This window comes from Bos indicus x Bos taurus, chromosome 29, assembly GCF_003369695.1.
Source record: "Bos indicus x Bos taurus breed Angus x Brahman F1 hybrid chromosome 29, Bos_hybrid_MaternalHap_v2.0, whole genome shotgun sequence".
Classification (NCBI taxonomy): Eukaryota; Metazoa; Chordata; class Mammalia; order Artiodactyla; family Bovidae; genus Bos; species Bos indicus x Bos taurus.
Window position 1 is genome coordinate 7276344 of NC_040104.1, and position 16719 is coordinate 7293062.

General features: G+C 52.7%; 2 protein-coding genes and 1 long non-coding RNA gene across 9 annotated transcripts; 2 read left to right on the forward strand and 1 right to left on the reverse strand.

The window, feature by feature from the left end:
* The first annotated feature begins 1139 nt into the window (after positions 1-1139).
* On the forward strand, positions 1140-2350 carry RNASEH2C (ribonuclease H2 subunit C). Its single transcript, XM_027531589.1, has 4 exons — positions 1140-1386; positions 1580-1758; positions 1844-1963; positions 2222-2350. The coding sequence occupies exons 1-4, from the start codon at positions 1215-1217 to the stop codon at positions 2246-2248; spliced, it is 498 nt and encodes a 165-aa protein (XP_027387390.1). The 5' UTR covers positions 1140-1214; the 3' UTR covers positions 2249-2350.
* Positions 2351-2400: 50 nt separating this feature from the next.
* On the reverse strand, positions 2401-10011 carry KAT5 (lysine acetyltransferase 5). 4 transcript variants are annotated; one of them, XM_027531586.1, is made up of 14 exons: positions 9919-10011; positions 9753-9819; positions 9357-9425; positions 9134-9270; positions 8692-8847; positions 8528-8602; positions 8352-8426; positions 7757-8005; positions 7583-7672; positions 5456-5596; positions 5279-5372; positions 3250-3409; positions 3044-3125; positions 2401-2951 (listed from the first exon to the last, which is right to left on the reverse strand). In XM_027531586.1, exons 1-14 carry the CDS (start codon positions 9928-9930, stop codon positions 2817-2819), a joined length of 1542 nt encoding a protein of 513 aa, XP_027387387.1. In that variant the 5' UTR covers positions 9931-10011; the 3' UTR covers positions 2401-2816. The 4 variants fall into 4 exon arrangements, with proteins under 4 accessions (XP_027387387.1, XP_027387389.1, XP_027387386.1 ...); XM_027531588.1 differs by lacking the exon at positions 8692-8847; XM_027531585.1 differs by having other exon boundaries at positions 9753-9977.
* On the forward strand, positions 9956-16182 carry LOC113885850. 4 transcript variants are annotated; one of them, XR_003509338.1, is made up of 4 exons: positions 9956-10028; positions 12506-12591; positions 12951-13045; positions 16042-16129. It is a non-coding gene; the product is annotated as an uncharacterized LOC113885850 (long non-coding RNA). The 4 variants fall into 4 exon arrangements; XR_003509339.1 differs by having other exon boundaries at positions 9966-10028; positions 12509-12591; positions 16094-16182; XR_003509336.1 differs by having other exon boundaries at positions 9966-10028; positions 12509-12591.
* Positions 16183-16719: the final 537 nt, after the last annotated feature.

Below are 16719 nucleotides of genomic sequence, written 5' to 3' on the forward strand. Positions count from 1 at the left end.
GTGGGACACGACTTAGCAACTGAAAAACAACAGGAAGGATTTCTAGGATTTGGACTTGTGTTTTAGGGAATTTGAGGGAGCGTTTAAGGAAGTGGGACTTTTCTCTGGATTGGATGCCTTCAGAGAGTGGGAGTATTTCTACAATGGGATATGTTAACAAACATCTATACGGAGGCTAACTCTGTAATTGGTAAAGTAGCAACAGTCACTATATTATCCAAGATAGAAGAATTTTCATTACTTGTGTTTTGGACAATATTTGTGTTTTTGTCAGTGTTCAGGTGAGTACGGAATGATCTTGCTTTTGTTTTCGTCACTCACATCAGAGTGACCTCGTCAGATATTCTATGAAATTGTTCCTGTTCAACAGACCACCAAAGCCAGATCTTGGAAGTCTAAGGATGTTTTTCTCTTTCTCAAATCTATAAATTAAATGCAATTTCAATCTTAATTACCAGTTTTGTATGAGTTCGTTTTATGAGAGTACTTGTCAAAATCTATCTAAGTTGGGTATCCAGACATATTAACATTAGAGAAGAGTTAGTAGCTCAGTTGGTAAAGAATCTGCCTGCAATGCAGGAGACCCGGGTTAGATCCCTGGGGTGGGAAGATCCCCTGGAGAAGGAAATGGCAACCCACTCCAGTACTCTTGCCTGGAGAATTTCATGGACAGAGGAGCCTGGCGGGCCACAGTCCTTGGTATCGCAAAGAGTCGGACACGACTGTGCGACTAACTTTAAGAAATGAACAAGGAAAGAGTACTGTGAAAACTAGGCCTGAAAAGAAAAGGCAGATACATTGAATATGTGACTAAAAAATAAATAAATAAAACTCTTCTCTGTAATAAAAATGACCAATATACAGGTTTGGAAGACAAACTCGGATAAAATATCTTCACAGGTGAAGAATGGTTGATATCCCTTCTTTGCACACACCACAAACAAAGCACAACACTTTGTACTAATCAATGTAAAAAGTGTACTCTTAGAGATCGTTTTTTAACAGTAAGAATGTATTTCGGGCGGGGGCGGGGGCGGGGAATTCAAGGGAAAAAAAACCCTGGGACTGGAACGCCGGGAGGCAGGATTACAGAGACGCCTCAGAGAAGAACTACGCTTCCCACGAGGCTCTGCGCTGACTGCCCCCGACAGGCTCCGCGCGCTTTACGCGCCAGCTTTGGCCTCAGCCTGCGAGCTGCAGAGTCGTGACGGACTATGGAGAATAGCTACGAGGAAACCATCGACAAACGCCGCGTCCACCTGCGCCCTGATACGCTGCGCGATCCCGCCCCCGCCTCGCTGCACCTTCTTCCCTGCGAGGTCCCGGTTAACCGGCCCACGCCGGTGGGGCGCTTCTTCACCCCAGCCATCCGTATGGGTCGTGACGGTGAGCGCTCGCGGCCGGACTACGGCTCCCAGCAGCCCCCGCGCCGGCATCGCGCTCTCCTCCGCCAGGAACGGCGCCAGGCCTCCTGGGGATCGTGGTCCACCGGAGGCGGCGGGAGGCCCGCTGCCGGGCTTGCTCCCTTAGGCCTGGATCAGACCCTCACTAAGGCCCTCCCTGCGCCTGCCTCCTCCAGGACTAGAAGCGTCGTTTCGGGGCCGTAGTCTACGTGGCGAGGAGGTGGTGGTGCCGCCCGGCTTCGTGGGATATGTGGTGACAGAAGAGAAGGCAGAGGTGTTGATGGGGAAGCAGGATGACCACGAGCGACAGGAGCAGGAACTGCTGGAACCTCCAGAGGCGCTGGAGCGGGACTGCGTGAGCACTAGGGGATAGGGTTGGAAGGGAGCGCGGGTGGGAACCGCAGCCCGGATGCTGAGCCGGGGCCCCTTCCCGTCCCCAGGACCGCTTTATGGGAGCCACAGCCAGTTTCAGCAGCTTCACCGTGTGGGGCCTGGAATCTATCCCTGGTCCGGATGCCAAACTGCGTGGGGCCCTAAGCTGGCCCAGCCTCGCTGCAGCGGTGAGTAGATGGATGGGCTTTCTTCCCAGGCTTTATCTAACACCGCCCCCGCCCCGCCCCGCCGGAGTTAATTTGGGGCTGGGGCGAACCTTGGGGCAGATGGAGACCCAGTCTGACTGGAGGATTAGACTGGGTAGGGACAGCATGGCTTCCTCAGCACACTTCTCTGGCCTTCTAGAAGGGCTATGATTCTGAATATCTGGGCCACCAAGTCACTATACTGCAGAAATCCAATAATAGAGGTGATTCCTGTTGCAGATTCACGCACAGGTACCCGAAGACTGAGAACCAGAGCTTGACATTGAAAGCCACCGAACCCCAAACCCCAGGAAACCTCTTCAGTGTGAAGCCAGAGTCCTTCACCCAATAAAGGAGCTTTTCACAGAACCTGTGAGTCTGCCAACACTGCCCCTTCTCCCACAAGAACCTTCCGTAGCTCTGACCTCTAGAAACAATTTATTGCCAGGGGGCAATGGGGCAGAAGAGGCCAGAATTTTGCAGCCAGTTCCCACCACACCTCAGCTCCTACTTTACAAAAGAAATTTGTACAGCCGCCAGTCCTCTGTGCAAGGTACCCCCACCCCCATCTCACTGTACACAGCTGCCTGGCTCCCTCTGGTCCCTGGTTCACAGCAGGCCTGGGCCTGCAGCCATTTGACCGTGGAGCTGCCGTGAGCCCTGAGCTCGCCTTGGTGCTGGGCACCAGCCGGCCTTGACCAGGCCCGTCCTCTCCTTCTGGAGTGGTCCTCAGCCCTGTCTCCCTTGGTGTGCCTCTTGGAGACCCCGCTGGGGGCGGGATGGCTGCCAGCTTCAGTTCTGCTGCCTTTGCCGGCATTCCCAGGGCAGTGTCCGGTCACCACTTTCCCCTCTTGCTCCAGTCCTTGGGAGTGAAGTGCAGACACTTGGAGTCGATCCGAAGAAGCCGTTTGAGCATAGCCCGTTCGTGCCCATCCACGATGTCTTCCGACAGGGTGAGGATATACTGGCCCTGGACAGGAGATGGGGCCAGGCAGGTCAGCCCACGCAGGCCTGCACTCGGCATCCCTGCACACACCTGTCTCCCCCTGCCTGCCTCCCTACCTTGTAGTAGTTGATGAGGTTGAGGTATTGCAGAGTGGATATGACATCCTCCTTCTTGATGCTGGTAATTTCACTGATCTCACTGTGGGAGGGCAAAGATCAGATCCCCCAGGGGCCTCCATCTCTTCCCCAGGCCCCAAGGAGTGAGAAAGCCCGAGAACAGAAGGTCATGCCATGCACCCCCGGGTAGGCAGGGCCAGGCTCACTTGATGGTGATCTGTGGCCTCTCCCCGCTCTCTGACTTCAGCCCCATCAAGATCTCCAGGATGGTCTGGGACCAGTAGCTTCGGTAGGACAGGAGGCCAAGGTCTGAGAGGGGCTTCTCAGGGGTCCCCGTTTTCCCTTCCACTTTGGAGAGTTCATAGCCTAAAGCAGTGGAGCAGGAGGAAGTGGATAAACGATCACAGTATTATGTCACTAGTGTCTTAAGAACGCAGGCTACCGGGCAGACTGCATGGTCCTGTCTCGGGCCTGCCACGTGGTGGTTCTGTGGTCGGGGTATGTAGCTTGTCTGTTCGGTGCCTTAGTTTCATCGTAAAGGACTAGCACGCCTACTCTTCAGCTGTGCGCTGAAGCTACAGTCACCAGGAGCCAGCAAGGGCTTACAGGTGGGACAGGGAAGTGCAGAGAATGGCTTATGGAATGAAAGTGCCTCCAGTTTTCCTCGGTCCTACCAGACTCTGTCTGGGTATATGAGGAGAAGAGTGGGCCAGGCCCCACCTCTAGTCCAGGCCTGAGGATGCTCAGATTCTCAGTCACAACAGTCCCCCAGCTGTGAGCAGAGAAGAATCAGCGGCTCTAAGACCAGGCTGGGTGGCTGGGAGGAAGTAAGCAGAGCGATGCCAAAGCACTTCCCAGTCAGAGGAGGCCATTCCTCAGCTGTAACTGCCTTTGCCAGGGCTCTCACCCTCCCAATTCTACTGCTCTGCCCTTCTCTACCTGGGTCACCACTGGGCACTGGCAGGCAGTTCCTGGTGAGACCCTCAGGCCCTGCAAAACCCTGAGTGGTTTCACATCTGTTGGACAGAGTCTTCATTTTTCCCATCAGGGCCCTGAGATGTCTCCACTATTTCTAGAAGCCCTTCACCCTCACTCATCACAAGCCTTGTGTTGGAGCGTAGCCTTTCTGCTTTCCCCTTGATACGTCTTTATTAGCCAGTCTGACCCTCTTGCCCAGCCTCCTGTGACTTCCACCTAACAGCCTGGTGGGGAGGACAGAGAGGCCTCTGCTTTGGAGGCAGGAAGCAGGGAAGAGAGAAGGGGCACACTGGAGTTCTCACTGAGCTTTGCTGGGCCGGCGTGCAGAGTCCTGACCGATCAGCTGGAGGCCATGCTTGCCTCCTTAGCGACAGGGACTCCTGGCCCCTCCCAGTGAACACCCCCGCCCTCAGAAGCTGCCTGGACTGGTGCTTCTGGTATCCTGTCTGCTCCTGCCAGGCACAACGAGCACGTCTCCTTGGTGGCCCCACACACATCCCGTCTCCACTGGGTCTGAGCTCCAAGGCTTAAGCTGAGTTTCCTAAGCATCCTCCTGCCCTGCCAGGCAGAGGGCTTCCTGAAGACATGACGCAATCTTGGCATCTTTCTACCAATAAAATTTCTCAAGGTGACCCGTGATCAAGTCAGGCCTCCACGCCTTCATCAGGGAGCCAAGGCTCCCTCCTCATCTCCCAGGTCAGAGCTTGGTTATCCCAAGGGTGCAGTGAACGGTGAGGTGAACAGAATGAGGGGAGGAGGCTGGGCAGTGAAGGGGACCTTGGGGGCCAGTGTGGAGTTCACATGTGACAAGGGGCAGAGGCCAGATCCCCTGTGAATCATGTTGATGTGACATCCACTGTCCGCAAGGCTCAGGTGACAAGTGGGGAAATGAGCCACAGGTCCTTGCCTAGCAACGTGTACAACGGCACAGGACCAGACAGCTGAGCAAGAGTGGCTCACTCAGCTTCTGCCCATGGCCCTGGGCAGGGGCTGATGAGTCAGGCTGAGTGGTGCTCAGCACCATGGCCAAGGAACTATGAGGGACTGAGAGCCTAGTGCAGACGAGCAGGGGAGTCACCCCAGAACGGAGAGAACCTTGGGAGGGGCCCACCTTTATTTCTGGCCAGTTTCCCCGGTGACTGGACTGCAAAGGCCAGAGCTGGGAACATGGCAGCCCCGTGTGTCCGTATGTGCAGCCCCGGGGCCTGGGCCTGCCTGCTCCCGCCCCGACCCCGGGCCAGCAGCGTGAGTACTCACTGAACTCGATCAGCAGCTTGCCATAGCCCCGGCGCTGGTAGGGGGGCAGGGTCAGGATGCAGGCCACGTTGTAGTCTTCCGTGGACTCCTTTTCCTGGAAAAGCCAGGCCGGAGTGAGCGTGAGGGGAGGGACCCAGCTCAGGGCGGGACTGAGGGACCGCCTGCAGGAGCGCTCACCTTGGAGAAGTAGCCCACTATATGGAAGCCCTTGCAGTCGTACTCTGTCATGACGTAGAAGAGGAAAGGGTCTGTGTCATAGTACAACGTCTTGTGATCGAGGAAACACTTAGCCAGAAGACACAGGTTTTGGGAATAACTCTGCAAAAGACAAGGTCTGTCACCACCTCGGGTAGCTCTCCTGGAGTGTGGCCGTCAGGCTGGTGTCAGCCTGGAGCTTCTTTGTCCCCCAGGCTGAAAGGGGTAAGCCTTCCTCCCTGAGGCCTGAACCCATCCATGGGCCAGGCTGTCCCTAGGCATGAGCCCTTCTCAGCGTGCAGGAGCCCCTGCCCCAGCTGTGACGGTGTTCAGGCACCGACCTCCGGTGAGCTGGGCAGGTGTGCCCCTACTCCCCGCACCTCCACCTCACTAGCCTGGAGGCCTCCACTGCCCTCTGCCAGTTACCAGTCAGCAAACTGATGTGTGACCAGGAAGACTGACCAAGGCTTATGAGAAAAGCTCTGCCTGTGTGACAGTCTCAGGAGTCCGGCTGTCAAAAAGCCACAGTACTCTCTTCCCCAGTCACACGTCCTGAAAACACATCGGCTTGTCTACAACATGGGTGAAGAAGTCTGGGGTCTCTCAAGGGCTGGCCCAGTAAAATTCATCTTGCTACTGTACTCCATGCTCACAACTCTCCTGCATATCACCAGAGGCTTTTTAAGCAGCTGCTAGGCTCGGAGAAGGCAATGGCACCCCACTCCAGTACTCCTGCCTGGAGAATCCCACGGACGGAGGAGCCTGGTGGGCTGCAGTCCAAGGGGTTGCTAAGAGTTGGACACGACTGAGCGACTTCACTCTCACTTTCATGCACTGGAGAAGGAAATGGCAACCCACTCCAGTGTTCTTGCCTGGAGAATCCCATGGACAGGAGCCTGGTGGGCTGCCGTCTATGGGGTCGCACAGAGTCGGACACGACTGAAGTGACTTAGCAGCAGCAGCAGCAGGCGTGGCCACTTGGGATACCCAAGCCCGCACCTAACACAGTTAACGGTGGTTAAAATAGCATCTTTCTCTTAAGCTCCCCCAGCACTCAAGCCAGAGCTCTCTCCTGCCAGTCAGTGATTGTCCTTCCCTCCCCACCCTCCAGGACCCAGGGATGGAGGCCTTTCACTCTTGAAGGTCCTTGCAGGCTACTCCCTTCTTCCTCCCCACAGCCAGAATAAGGCAGATGTGAAGCCCCAGACCTGTAGCGTTCCCCCTTCCCAGCTGACCTCAGTCCCACCACCTGAACTCTGTCCTTGTAACAGAGCCTGCCTTCATCCTGTCTGCACTCCAGCTGGAAGGACAGCTCTTCGATGCTCGCTGTCTGCACAGGCACACCTCACTTTACTGGCTTTCAGAGATTGCTTTTTAACAAAGGTTTGTGGCAAACCCTGCCTTGAGTTATCAGTGCCATTTTCCCAACAGCATTTGCTCATGTTGCATCTCTGTCACCTTTTCATAATTCTCGCAATAATATTCCAAACCTTTTCATTATTATTGTATTTGTTACAGTAATCAGTGATTCTTGAGGTTACCACTGTAATTTTCTTTAGATACTGTTATTGCACCCTTAGTAGACTATGGCACAACATAAATATAACTTATATAGTCTGGGAAACCAGAAAAACTTGCGTGACTGCTTTATTTCAACATTCACCTTATCACAGTGGTCTGGAACTGAACCTGCAGGGTCTCTGGGCTTTGCCAGGACACCCACTCCTGCCCTTCAGAACCCACTGCTGGGGATTCCTGTGCCCACCCTACCCCTGTGTCAAGGTTCAGAGGTTACCTCCTCTCTGAAGCCTTGCTGATCACCCCAGGATCCTGACAGCCCACTTTTCTCATGAAACATATCACAGTGGGATCCAAACTGCTACTGGCCTGTTTGTCTTCCCCTGTGAGCTCTCAGAGAACAGAGATTTTGTCAAATTCCTGGTCACTCTGTATCTACCAGCACCCGCCCTACGGCAGGAATGCAGTAAATGCGGTGAAGAGATCTGTCAGCTGTAACGGTCAGTGTCTTCCTGAGCTGGAAGCAGCTACTCACTCGACTCCCCCAGACTCCCGGCACCAAAGCCTTCCCACTGCCCCTCGGCCACTGACCTTGTTCTTACGTCCGTCAATCTCAAAGAAGGAGATGGTGCCCTTGCGGTAGATCTCGTTGCCGGGAGGATGTCGCAGGTCACACTTGGTCTGAGGAAGACAGGAGAATCAGGCACAGGGGCTGAGGTGGGGGGTGGGGGCTGCTAGGAGGGTGACCCCTGGGATTCCCCATACCAAATGACGCTGCAGACACTTGAGGCTTCGGCCATACTTGAGGCAGAACTCGCAGAGGTAGAGGACAGGCAGCGCGGTGAGCTCCTGAGGGTACGGGGAGAAGTACCAGGGCTTGAGGCGGTGCCGGCCCAGCTCAATGCACTCGATGTTCTTCATCCGGGTGACGATGTCGTCGTGGCTCCGGTCAGATACCAGGCTCCCAGTCATGCGAGGAGCGGACGGGATTCCATCTGAGCTGTCCTGGGAGTCCTGCCCAGGGCCCGTGAAAGATACCAGGTTACAGAAGACAACTCAAGCAGCACACTCTACAGCTCACAGCCCTTCCGCAGGCTTCCGTGTCCACCTAACAGTGGCCCCCTTAGGAGGGGCACTGTAATCCCCATTTGCCAACTGAGGAAACCAAGACTTGGATGGTTTTCACCTGGAAGGTGAAAAAGAGCGCCTAGCGCGGGACCTCAATCGGTGCCGCCTCACTCCTAATTCCAGCACCCTTTCTGCCCAGTACCCCTTGTTCATTTTTAAAGCAGTCACTAAACCCCGTGCCCTCCTTATGTCCCCTTCATTTCACCCAGCTTCCCTCCTCCCCCAGACCTACCTCATCAGTGCCCAAGCAATTCGATTTCCGCTTCCGCCCCGGCTGAGCTGCCACTGCCCTCCGGGCTGATCCATTCTGCAAATGATACGGGAGGGACAGAAGGGGTGGCTGTGAGGTGAGCCCAAAAGGGGCTACCAGAGGGTAGGAGGGCAGAAGAGATGGCTTGGGGGACTCACCTGGGGGAAAACTGAGGCCGGGGCAGTCTCGCTGGGCACTGGAGTTGCTGGTGAAACCACCTCCACCTTCCGTTTCTGCAGAGAGAAACCAGGACAGGTGGGTCAGAAGGTAGAGAAGGCGGGACCTGAGAGGAAAGCAAGGTCCCTGGAATTGCTGAGGGTACCGTTGAGCGGTGGTTGGGCTGCAGGCAGGAGCTGGAGGAGAGCGGCTGGTCAGGCTCGCCACCGGGAATGGCCTCCCGCTCCTTGGGCAGGTTGAAGCGGAGTGTGATCTGAACCGGGATTGGCAAGGTCTTCCCGCTGGCCTGGGCGGAGGCCGGCTGTAGAGATAGGTCCAGGGTCTTCCTCTGGGGCTGGGTTGGTGGTGGGATGGGGAAGGGGAGTAGGGCCCCCTCGGCATGGAGTGATCAAACCCCACCCTCTGCCCTCTCAAGGACACAGGTACAGTCAGTGGACTCTGGAACTACATCTGCAGTTTGGCCCCCATCCTTTACAAGTTGAAGCCAGGGTGGGAGGGCACAGCCTCTTGCCCATCTGGGAGCCACTGAGGCCAAGAGATTTTAAAAGTAGGCAGGAGAGAAGAGGTGAAGCAGGGGACCTACTCACCACCTCTCTCTCTGGAGAGCCGGGTCGGGACCCAGGAAGCCCGTTCTTGGTGGGGGTCTTGGCCTCTTTCTTGGGGAACTGGATCTTCTTCAGGTCCAGCCGCTCGTGGGTCACCCATTCATCCAGGCGTTTGTTGACTGCAGCAGTGGGTATGGCTCAGGAAGGGCAGCCAGAGGCTGCCCCCCAACCCTCCAGCCCCACCTCATCCCGGTCCAGAACTCACAATCAATGTAATGGACGTAGAAAAGCTTCCGGCCACTGATGTCCTTCACGCTCAGAATCTCAGCGAGTGCTGTGGGAACAGCAAAGGCAAGGGCCTTAGACGGGCCAGGCCATGAAGCTCCACCCTCCTACGACCCGCACTCCACCACCAGGCCCGAACCCTAAAGCCCCAGCACTTGGAACCGCTCTCACAAGCCCGGGTTAGTCACCAAGTGCCATCCCCTCTTCAAGCCCTGCCCTGTCCAGTTCTAAAGGCTAAAAGCCACGCCCCTCCTGAGTATCTGCGCCCCGCCCGCTCCAGAATTCTAGAGGCCCCACCCCCTCCCCGGGGTTCGGTTGACTCTCCCCCCGCCCCTCGCCCTCAGGTTCCTTAGCCCCGCCCCCCGACGTCACTCACGCCACTCATCTTCGTTGTCCTGGTTCCGCCGCAGCACGGGCAGGCGGCAGCCCTCGATTATCTCCCCCTGGGGAGACAGCGCGGCGCCAGGGTCGGCTACTGGGGGGCCTCGGGCTCTACCCACCTCCCCTGGCTCCCTCCGCCCCGCCCCGGGCACCGGACTCACCACCTCCGCCATCTTCCCTCCCTCCACTGCCACTTCCGGCCCCTCTGGGAGCCGTCACTTCCGGGATTGAGCACGTTGTGGGCCCGGTCTTCCCCGAAGCGGCTTTACGAGTAGGTTCTTAAGAGACACCGCTGCCCAGCTTGCTGACGGAGCTGGCCAGTTTGGCTGGCGGGGGCATAGGTTGTTTTAAGACTCAGGTCAGGTCCTGGGTGGAATCCCCATAACGTGTGCAACGATTGGAGGAAAACTGAGTCCGTCACGTGACGCTCACCGGGTGCGACACCGGTCACGTGGGACTGGTGTTTGTGCCTAGCGGGCGGCTGCTTGGGCGTCTCCTAGTGGCGTCAAGGCTGCGTCGCGGGGAGTGAACTGCACGTGCTCGGCTGGGGGGTTTAGGGGCGGATTTCGAGAAGTGGGCGCCAGGATCCTCTGAAGTTGTGGACTTTCTTAGGGTTGGGGGCTCACGGAAGAAGGTTTATAGGTTTGTTGTTTTGTATATTAGGTTGCTAATTATACGAGTTGGTATTGTTCGGACGTCTAAGTCGTGTCGACTCTTTGTGACCCCCGTGAACTGCCAGGCTTCTCTGTCTTTCCCTATCTCCCGGAGTTTGCGTAAACTCATGTCCATTGAGTCAGTGATGCTATCCAACCTTTTCATCCTCTGCCCTCCCCTTTTCTTGCCCTCAGACTTTCCCAGCATCAGTGTCTTTTCTTCTCATCAGGTGGCCAAAGTATTGGAGTTGTCATCTTCAGCGTTAGTCCTTCCCATGAATAATCAGAGTTGATTTATTTTAGGATTGATTAATATATTATTCATTCATACATTCAACAACTTTAATAATCTGCTACCGTGTCCCATGCATTTATCTAGGAGCCTGGGATACATCAGTGAATAAAATAACTTGCAGCTCCTGGAGCTTGAATTCTTGGAGGCTGAGAGGGAAAAGAGGGGTGTGGATCACAAACAGTAAATGTATTTTTAAAATAAATTATCTAGTCTATTAAAGAGTAAGTGTTTTGGGAAACAAGCAACAACAAGGAAACACACACGGTGCAGGGAATGAATAGCTAGGCAAACTATGGCCTGCAGATCAAATCCAATCCTATTCTAGTTTTCCTGCACTCAGTGGGCAAAGAATGGTCTTTATACTCTTTTTAAAGCTTGCTGCTAAGTCACTTCAGTCGTGTCCGACTCTGTGTGACCCCATAGACGGCAGCCCACCAGGCTCCCCCGTCCCTGGGATTCTCCAGGCAAGAACACTGGACTTTAAAGCTTGGGGAGACATAAACAGAATATTTCATGATACATGGAAATCATGAAATTCAAATTTCAGGGTCCATAAATAATGTTTTATTGGAACATAGCCACCATCTCGTTCATTGACATTTTGTCTATGACTCCTTCCACGTTAAAGCTGAATGCCCACAAAGCCTAAAACATTTACTGTCTGGCCATTTACAAAAAATGTTTGCCAACCCATGCTTTATCTTCTATTGTGCTATCAAACAGGGCGTCTCTGGTGGCTCAGTGGTAAAGAATCTGGCTGCAATGCAGAAGACACAGGCTCAATCCCTGGATGGGGAAGATCCCTTGCAGGAGGAAATGGCATCCCACTCCAGCATTCTTGCCTGGAGAAATCCATGGACAGTGGGATCTCGAAGAGTTCAGGCAGGACTGAGCAACTAACATATCAAATACGAAAATAGGTTCATAATGTGTATGTTGTTCTGTGACCAGCTTGTTCATTTAGTAGCATAAATCGAACACTTCTCACATTCTAGAGCACTATTTTAATGGCTACATAGTGTTTTGTTGCTTATATGTACCTTATCTGCCACAACCAATTTCTTCTTGTTGAATATTCAAGTTCCAGATTTCCCATCTTACAAACAGTGCCACAAAGAGCATCTTGATACATACAGCTTTTCACATATTCATCCCAACATGTTAGCAGTTTCATTCTCTGCCCCCTTATCAAAGTCACCAGTGACCCCCATATTCTTCATCCAATGGCCACTTCTCAAACCTTTTGTCCGTGGCATTTGGCATGGTTGGTTACTTCCTACCTTGAAACTCTCCTGTCTTGGTTTCTAGGATACCAGGCTTTCCTGATTTCTTTCCAGCTTTCCCATTGCTCCTTATCTCCTTTATGGGTTGCTCCTCTTGTCCATAACCTCTAAACCTTCCCAGGCCCCAGGTTCGGTCCTGAACTCCACCTGTATATCCACAATTACTCCCTTCATGATGCCCTAGAAGCTCATGGCTTTAAATACCATTCACATGCTGAGGTTTCTCAAATTTATACCTCAGTATTTAGTTACTTGGCTTACTCCCTTACCTCATTCAAGTCTTTGCTCAAATGTCACCTTTCCCTTTAAGTCACCCCTGACTTCCCCAGTTGTCTGCTCATCCCCCACCACCTCCCCTCCCCTCCTCTGCTTCAGAGTATTCAGTTGTCAGATCATGTCTTCTCCTTATTTGCTTGTTACTGTCTTTCCCTCACTAGAATGTAAGATCCATGAATTGCAGTATTTATGTGGTTTGCCCAGTGCTATTTTCCCAGCCTCCCTACCGCCTGTCTCATAGTAGGTATTCAGCTAAACTGTCAAATGGATGAAGAATGGGGAGCCAGAGATGTGAACTGACATTTGCTGCCAAGAGCGATCAGTCTTGTAAGTTGGGCTCTCCCTGGGACTCGGGAAAGACAGCTTGAGGTGGGGGCCCAGGCAGGGGTCTCAGAGTATCTGATAAGTGACCTGCAGTTGAAAGTGGGGTAGCGTTCGCTGGGAAAAGGGGTTGGGACTGTTTCAGGCAGTGAGGACAGCAACAGCAGAGAGAAAAGAAACACTTGGTGATGGGACTTCCCTAGTGGTCCGGTGGTTAAGACTCTGTACTTCCACTGCAGGGGCCACTGGTCAGGGAACTAAGATCCCACGAGCCACGTGGCCTGGTCAAAATAAAAGAGTTGGTGAACAGGTCATCGGGCATGCACCATTATTCACTGAGCACCCACTGTGTGCCTCCCCTGTAGGAACAACTTGAACAAGTAAAGATGAGTCCCCTGCTCTAGTGGGTCAGACATGAGCAGCTGACAACCCAAAGCATAAAGAGCCCCTTCAGACAGCGGTAAGTACTGTGACAATGTGGAAATAGTGTGAGGAGCTGGTCAACTGGGGCCTCTCTAGAAGCTGTCACGCAAGATTCCTGCCACAGAGAGTCACACAGTGTCCCTCGCCAGCCGCTTCCAGAGGGAATGTCTCCATCCATGTGGATCAAACACATGTGGGCTTCAGGATGGTCTCATCTGGAGACTTGATGAAGTCACCAGCAATGTGGGTTCTGTGTTCCCGGTCTGGCCTCCACAGGTTAGTCTCCTCCTACATTCAAGGTGGCCCCTTCTTATAGTCACAGCACAGCTGCCCCGGTTCGCTCTAGAACTGGCCAGTTCATGGCCAGTTAGGAACTGGGCCGCATAGCAGGAGGTAAGCGGCAGGCAAGCCAGCGAAGCTTCCTCTGCAGCTTCCCGTCCCTCACATTTCTGCCTGAACCATCCCCAACCCACCCACCCCACTCCCGGTCCATGGAAAAATTATCTTCCATGATACTAGTCCCTGGTGCCACGAAGGTTGGGGACCACTGCTCCAGAGCCTACATGTGTCCAGGGCCTTGTCTGTGGAGAAAAGCTGTGGAAGGAAAGCCCTAGGATTGAACCATTTGGGGGCATGTGCCTCTGCTGCAGCCAATGTCTGTGACCAGGATAATTCTACTGGTGTACACAAACCATGGCCCACCAGCAGGGGTGGGGGTGGGGTGCAGTTCAGTGTATCCCAGGAGAGAGAACCTGGGGTGGGGTTGGGGGATGGGGGGAGTGATGATCCAGGAATCAGAAAGCTGGCCAATCCTGGCCTTTTATGGCACTTTTGTAAGGAAGTCAGGTTTTGCTTTAAGAGGAGTGGGAGTCAATGGGGTATTTAGAGCAAGAAAATTAAGTATTGGATAGATAAAGAAGATGTGGTACATATGTACAATGGAGTATTTATTTTAGTGAAGTTGCTCTTGAGAGTCCCTTGGACTGCAAGGAGATCCAACCAGTCCATTCTAAAGGAGATCAGCCCTGGGATTTCTTTGGAAGGAATGATGTAAAGCTGAAACTCCAATACTTTGGCCATCTGATGCGAAGAGTTGACTCATTGGAAAAGACTCTGATGCTGGGAGGGATTGGGGGCAGGAGGAGAAGGGGACGACAGAGGATGAGATGGCCGGATGGCATCACTGACTTGATGGACATGAGTTTGAGTGAACTCCAGGAGATGGTGATGGACAGGGAGGCCTGGCGTGCTGCCATTCATGGGGTCCCAAAGAGTCAGACATGACTGAGCGACTGAACTGAACTGAACTGAACTAGTGAAGTTGCTCAGTTGTGTCCAACTCCTTGCAACCCCATGGACTGTAGCCTATTAGGCTCCTCTGTCCATGGGATTTTCCAGGCAAGAGTACTGGAGTGGGTTGTCATTTTCTTTTCCAAGGGATCTTCCCAACCCAGGGATTGAACCCAGGTCTCCCGCTTTGCAGGCAGACACTTTATCGTCTGAGCCACAGTACTCTAGAGGTTAGGACAATGGAATATTACTCAGCCATTAAAAATAATGAAATAATGCCATTTGCAGCAACATGGATGGGCCTAGAGATTATCATACTGATGAAGTCAGAGAAAGAGAATTATGGTATATATCTTGTATGTGGGGCTTTCCAGGTGGTGCTAGTGGTAAAGAACCCACCTGCCGCCTGCCAAACAATGCAAGAGATATAAGAGACATAGGTTCGATCTGTAGGTGGGGAGGATCCCCTGGAAGAGGGCATGGCAACCCACTCCAGTATTCTTGCCTGGAAAATCTCATGGACAGAGGAGCCTGGCAGGCTGCAGTTCATAGGGTCACAAAGAGTCGGACACAACTGAAGCAACTTCGTACACAGCACACACACTTGTGTGCAGAATCTAAAAAGAAATTATACAGATGAGCTTATTTACCAAACAGAAATAGACTCACAGACTTGGAGAACGGACTAATGGTTACCATGGGGGAAGAGTCAGGGGAGAGGATAGTTAGGGAGTTCAGGAGTGATACATACACATTTTTTAAGATGGATAACCAACAAGGGGAGAAGGCGATGGCACCCCACTCCAGTACTCTTGCCTGGAAAATCCCATGGACAGAGGAGCCTGGTAGGCTGCAGTCCACGGGGTCGCTAAGAGTTGGACACGACTGAGCGACTTCACTTTCACTTTTCACTTTCATGCATTGGAGAAGGAAATGGCAGCCCACTCCAGTGTTCTTGCCTGGAGAATCCCAGGGACGGGGGAGCCTCTTGGGTTGTCGTCTATGGGGTCGCACAGAGTCGGACACAACTGAAGTGACTTAGCAGCTTAGCAGCAACCAACAAGGACCTATCGTATAGCACAGGGAACTCTGCTCAATGTTATGTAACAATCCAAATGGGGAAAGAATTTGAAAAAGAGGAGATGCATGTATATGTGTAACTGAGTCACTTTGCTGTCCACCTGAAATTAACACAACATTGTTAGTCAACTGTACTCCAACATAATAAGTTAAAAACAAAGAAAGAACATAGTGTATCTGATTAAAGGTTCAAAGATGGCTGAGGAAATGACACTTCTGGGAACAGGATGTGTGTAGTGCCTGAATGTAGCTAGAAGGTTCTTGCTGCTACAGGGGCAAGGACTGACGGTGGCTGCAGACTAAGGTATGGCCAACAGTGTGGTGAGGAAGCAGGCCTGGCGGGCACAAGAGGGCAGGGGCTGGCAGCCCTCCCGGGCCCCAGGTCTCTGGGCGCCTCGGATCCTGAAGAATGAGAACCCTCATTCCATAGCCTCTTTGGAAGAGAGGAACACAGACATCTGTTTTCCAAATGCATGTGCTATGGTTGTGCTTATAAGATCCAGACCCATCGAAATGCTGGCTGAATTCAAAGTGGGAGTAAAGAAACACTTCCTCTAAACTGCACTAATGATGTGTGAGAGATTGTTTTTTAATTAATTTATTTATTTATTGAAGGATAATTGCTTTACAGAATTTTGTTGTTTTCTGTCTTGTGATCTTGAGAGCTGAAGATGTTTCTTCTGGGTAAGAGCTCTCTGGCTCACGTGTTTTCCAGCACAGAGTTGTCATAGCAGGTGGGCTGTGATCCGGCTCATGGCCTTTGTGGAACGTTCCCTGTCAGTGTCATGGAAGCAATGACTGGTTCACGGGAAAGAATCCAAGGCAGGAAGCGGCCGGGAAGCTGAGCCCCACCGAGCTCAGAGGCTCTCTCATTGAGGAAAATGGGCTTGAACTCTCCTTGAGATCTCAGGAAATCTAAAGGAAAACAAGTACATGAGACAAAACTCAAGCGTTCAGAACAATACCTTTCTGACCCAGAGACGGCTTAAAAAAAAAAAAATCCATGAACGCAAATCATTTTCATTAGCTCTGGTTTTCAGAGAGGGCTTTTTTTAAAGTGCATTTGCTGGGACACCCATTAAAATAATTTTCTTTAAAAGGTTGCCATGAGCTGTACTTTTGGGAGTAGGAAAGGTGAATGCTGGTGGGGATGGGGCAAGGAACGAGGACAGCAGGGGCCCATCATGGAAGCTGGTTTGTGGCCATGGGAGAGGAGATGCTATAGCATAAACCTTCCTCTACCAACTAGGGGACTTACCGAAGTGCATGAGGAATGACTGCCAGTGTTGTTCTAGATTGACAAGGTGTTAATTTCTCAGTAGGTTGGAACTTTAAAAATAA

Excerpts from the sequence above, each read along its gene's own strand:
- KAT5 (XM_027531585.1), bottom strand. The coding sequence starts at position 9,930 with ATGGCGGAGGTGGTGAGTCCGGTGCCCGGGGCGGGGCGGAGGGAGCCA. Across the intron at positions 9,271-9,356 it reads CTACGTCCATTACATTGATT|TCAACAAACGCCTGGATGAA; the intron begins GTGAGTTCTGGA and ends CCACTGCTGCAG. Across the intron at positions 7,673-7,756 it reads AGTGTCTGCAGCGTCATTTG|ACCAAGTGTGACCTGCGACA; the intron begins GTATGGGGAATC and ends TGTCTTCCTCAG.
- RNASEH2C (XM_027531589.1), top strand. The coding sequence starts at position 1,215 with ATGGAGAATAGCTACGAGGAAACCATCGACAAACGCCGCGTCCACCTG. Across the intron at positions 1,387-1,579 it reads CATCCGTATGGGTCGTGACG|GACTAGAAGCGTCGTTTCGG; the intron begins GTGAGCGCTCGC and ends TGCCTCCTCCAG. Across the intron at positions 1,964-2,221 it reads GGCCCAGCCTCGCTGCAGCG|ATTCACGCACAGGTACCCGA; the intron begins GTGAGTAGATGG and ends TTCCTGTTGCAG.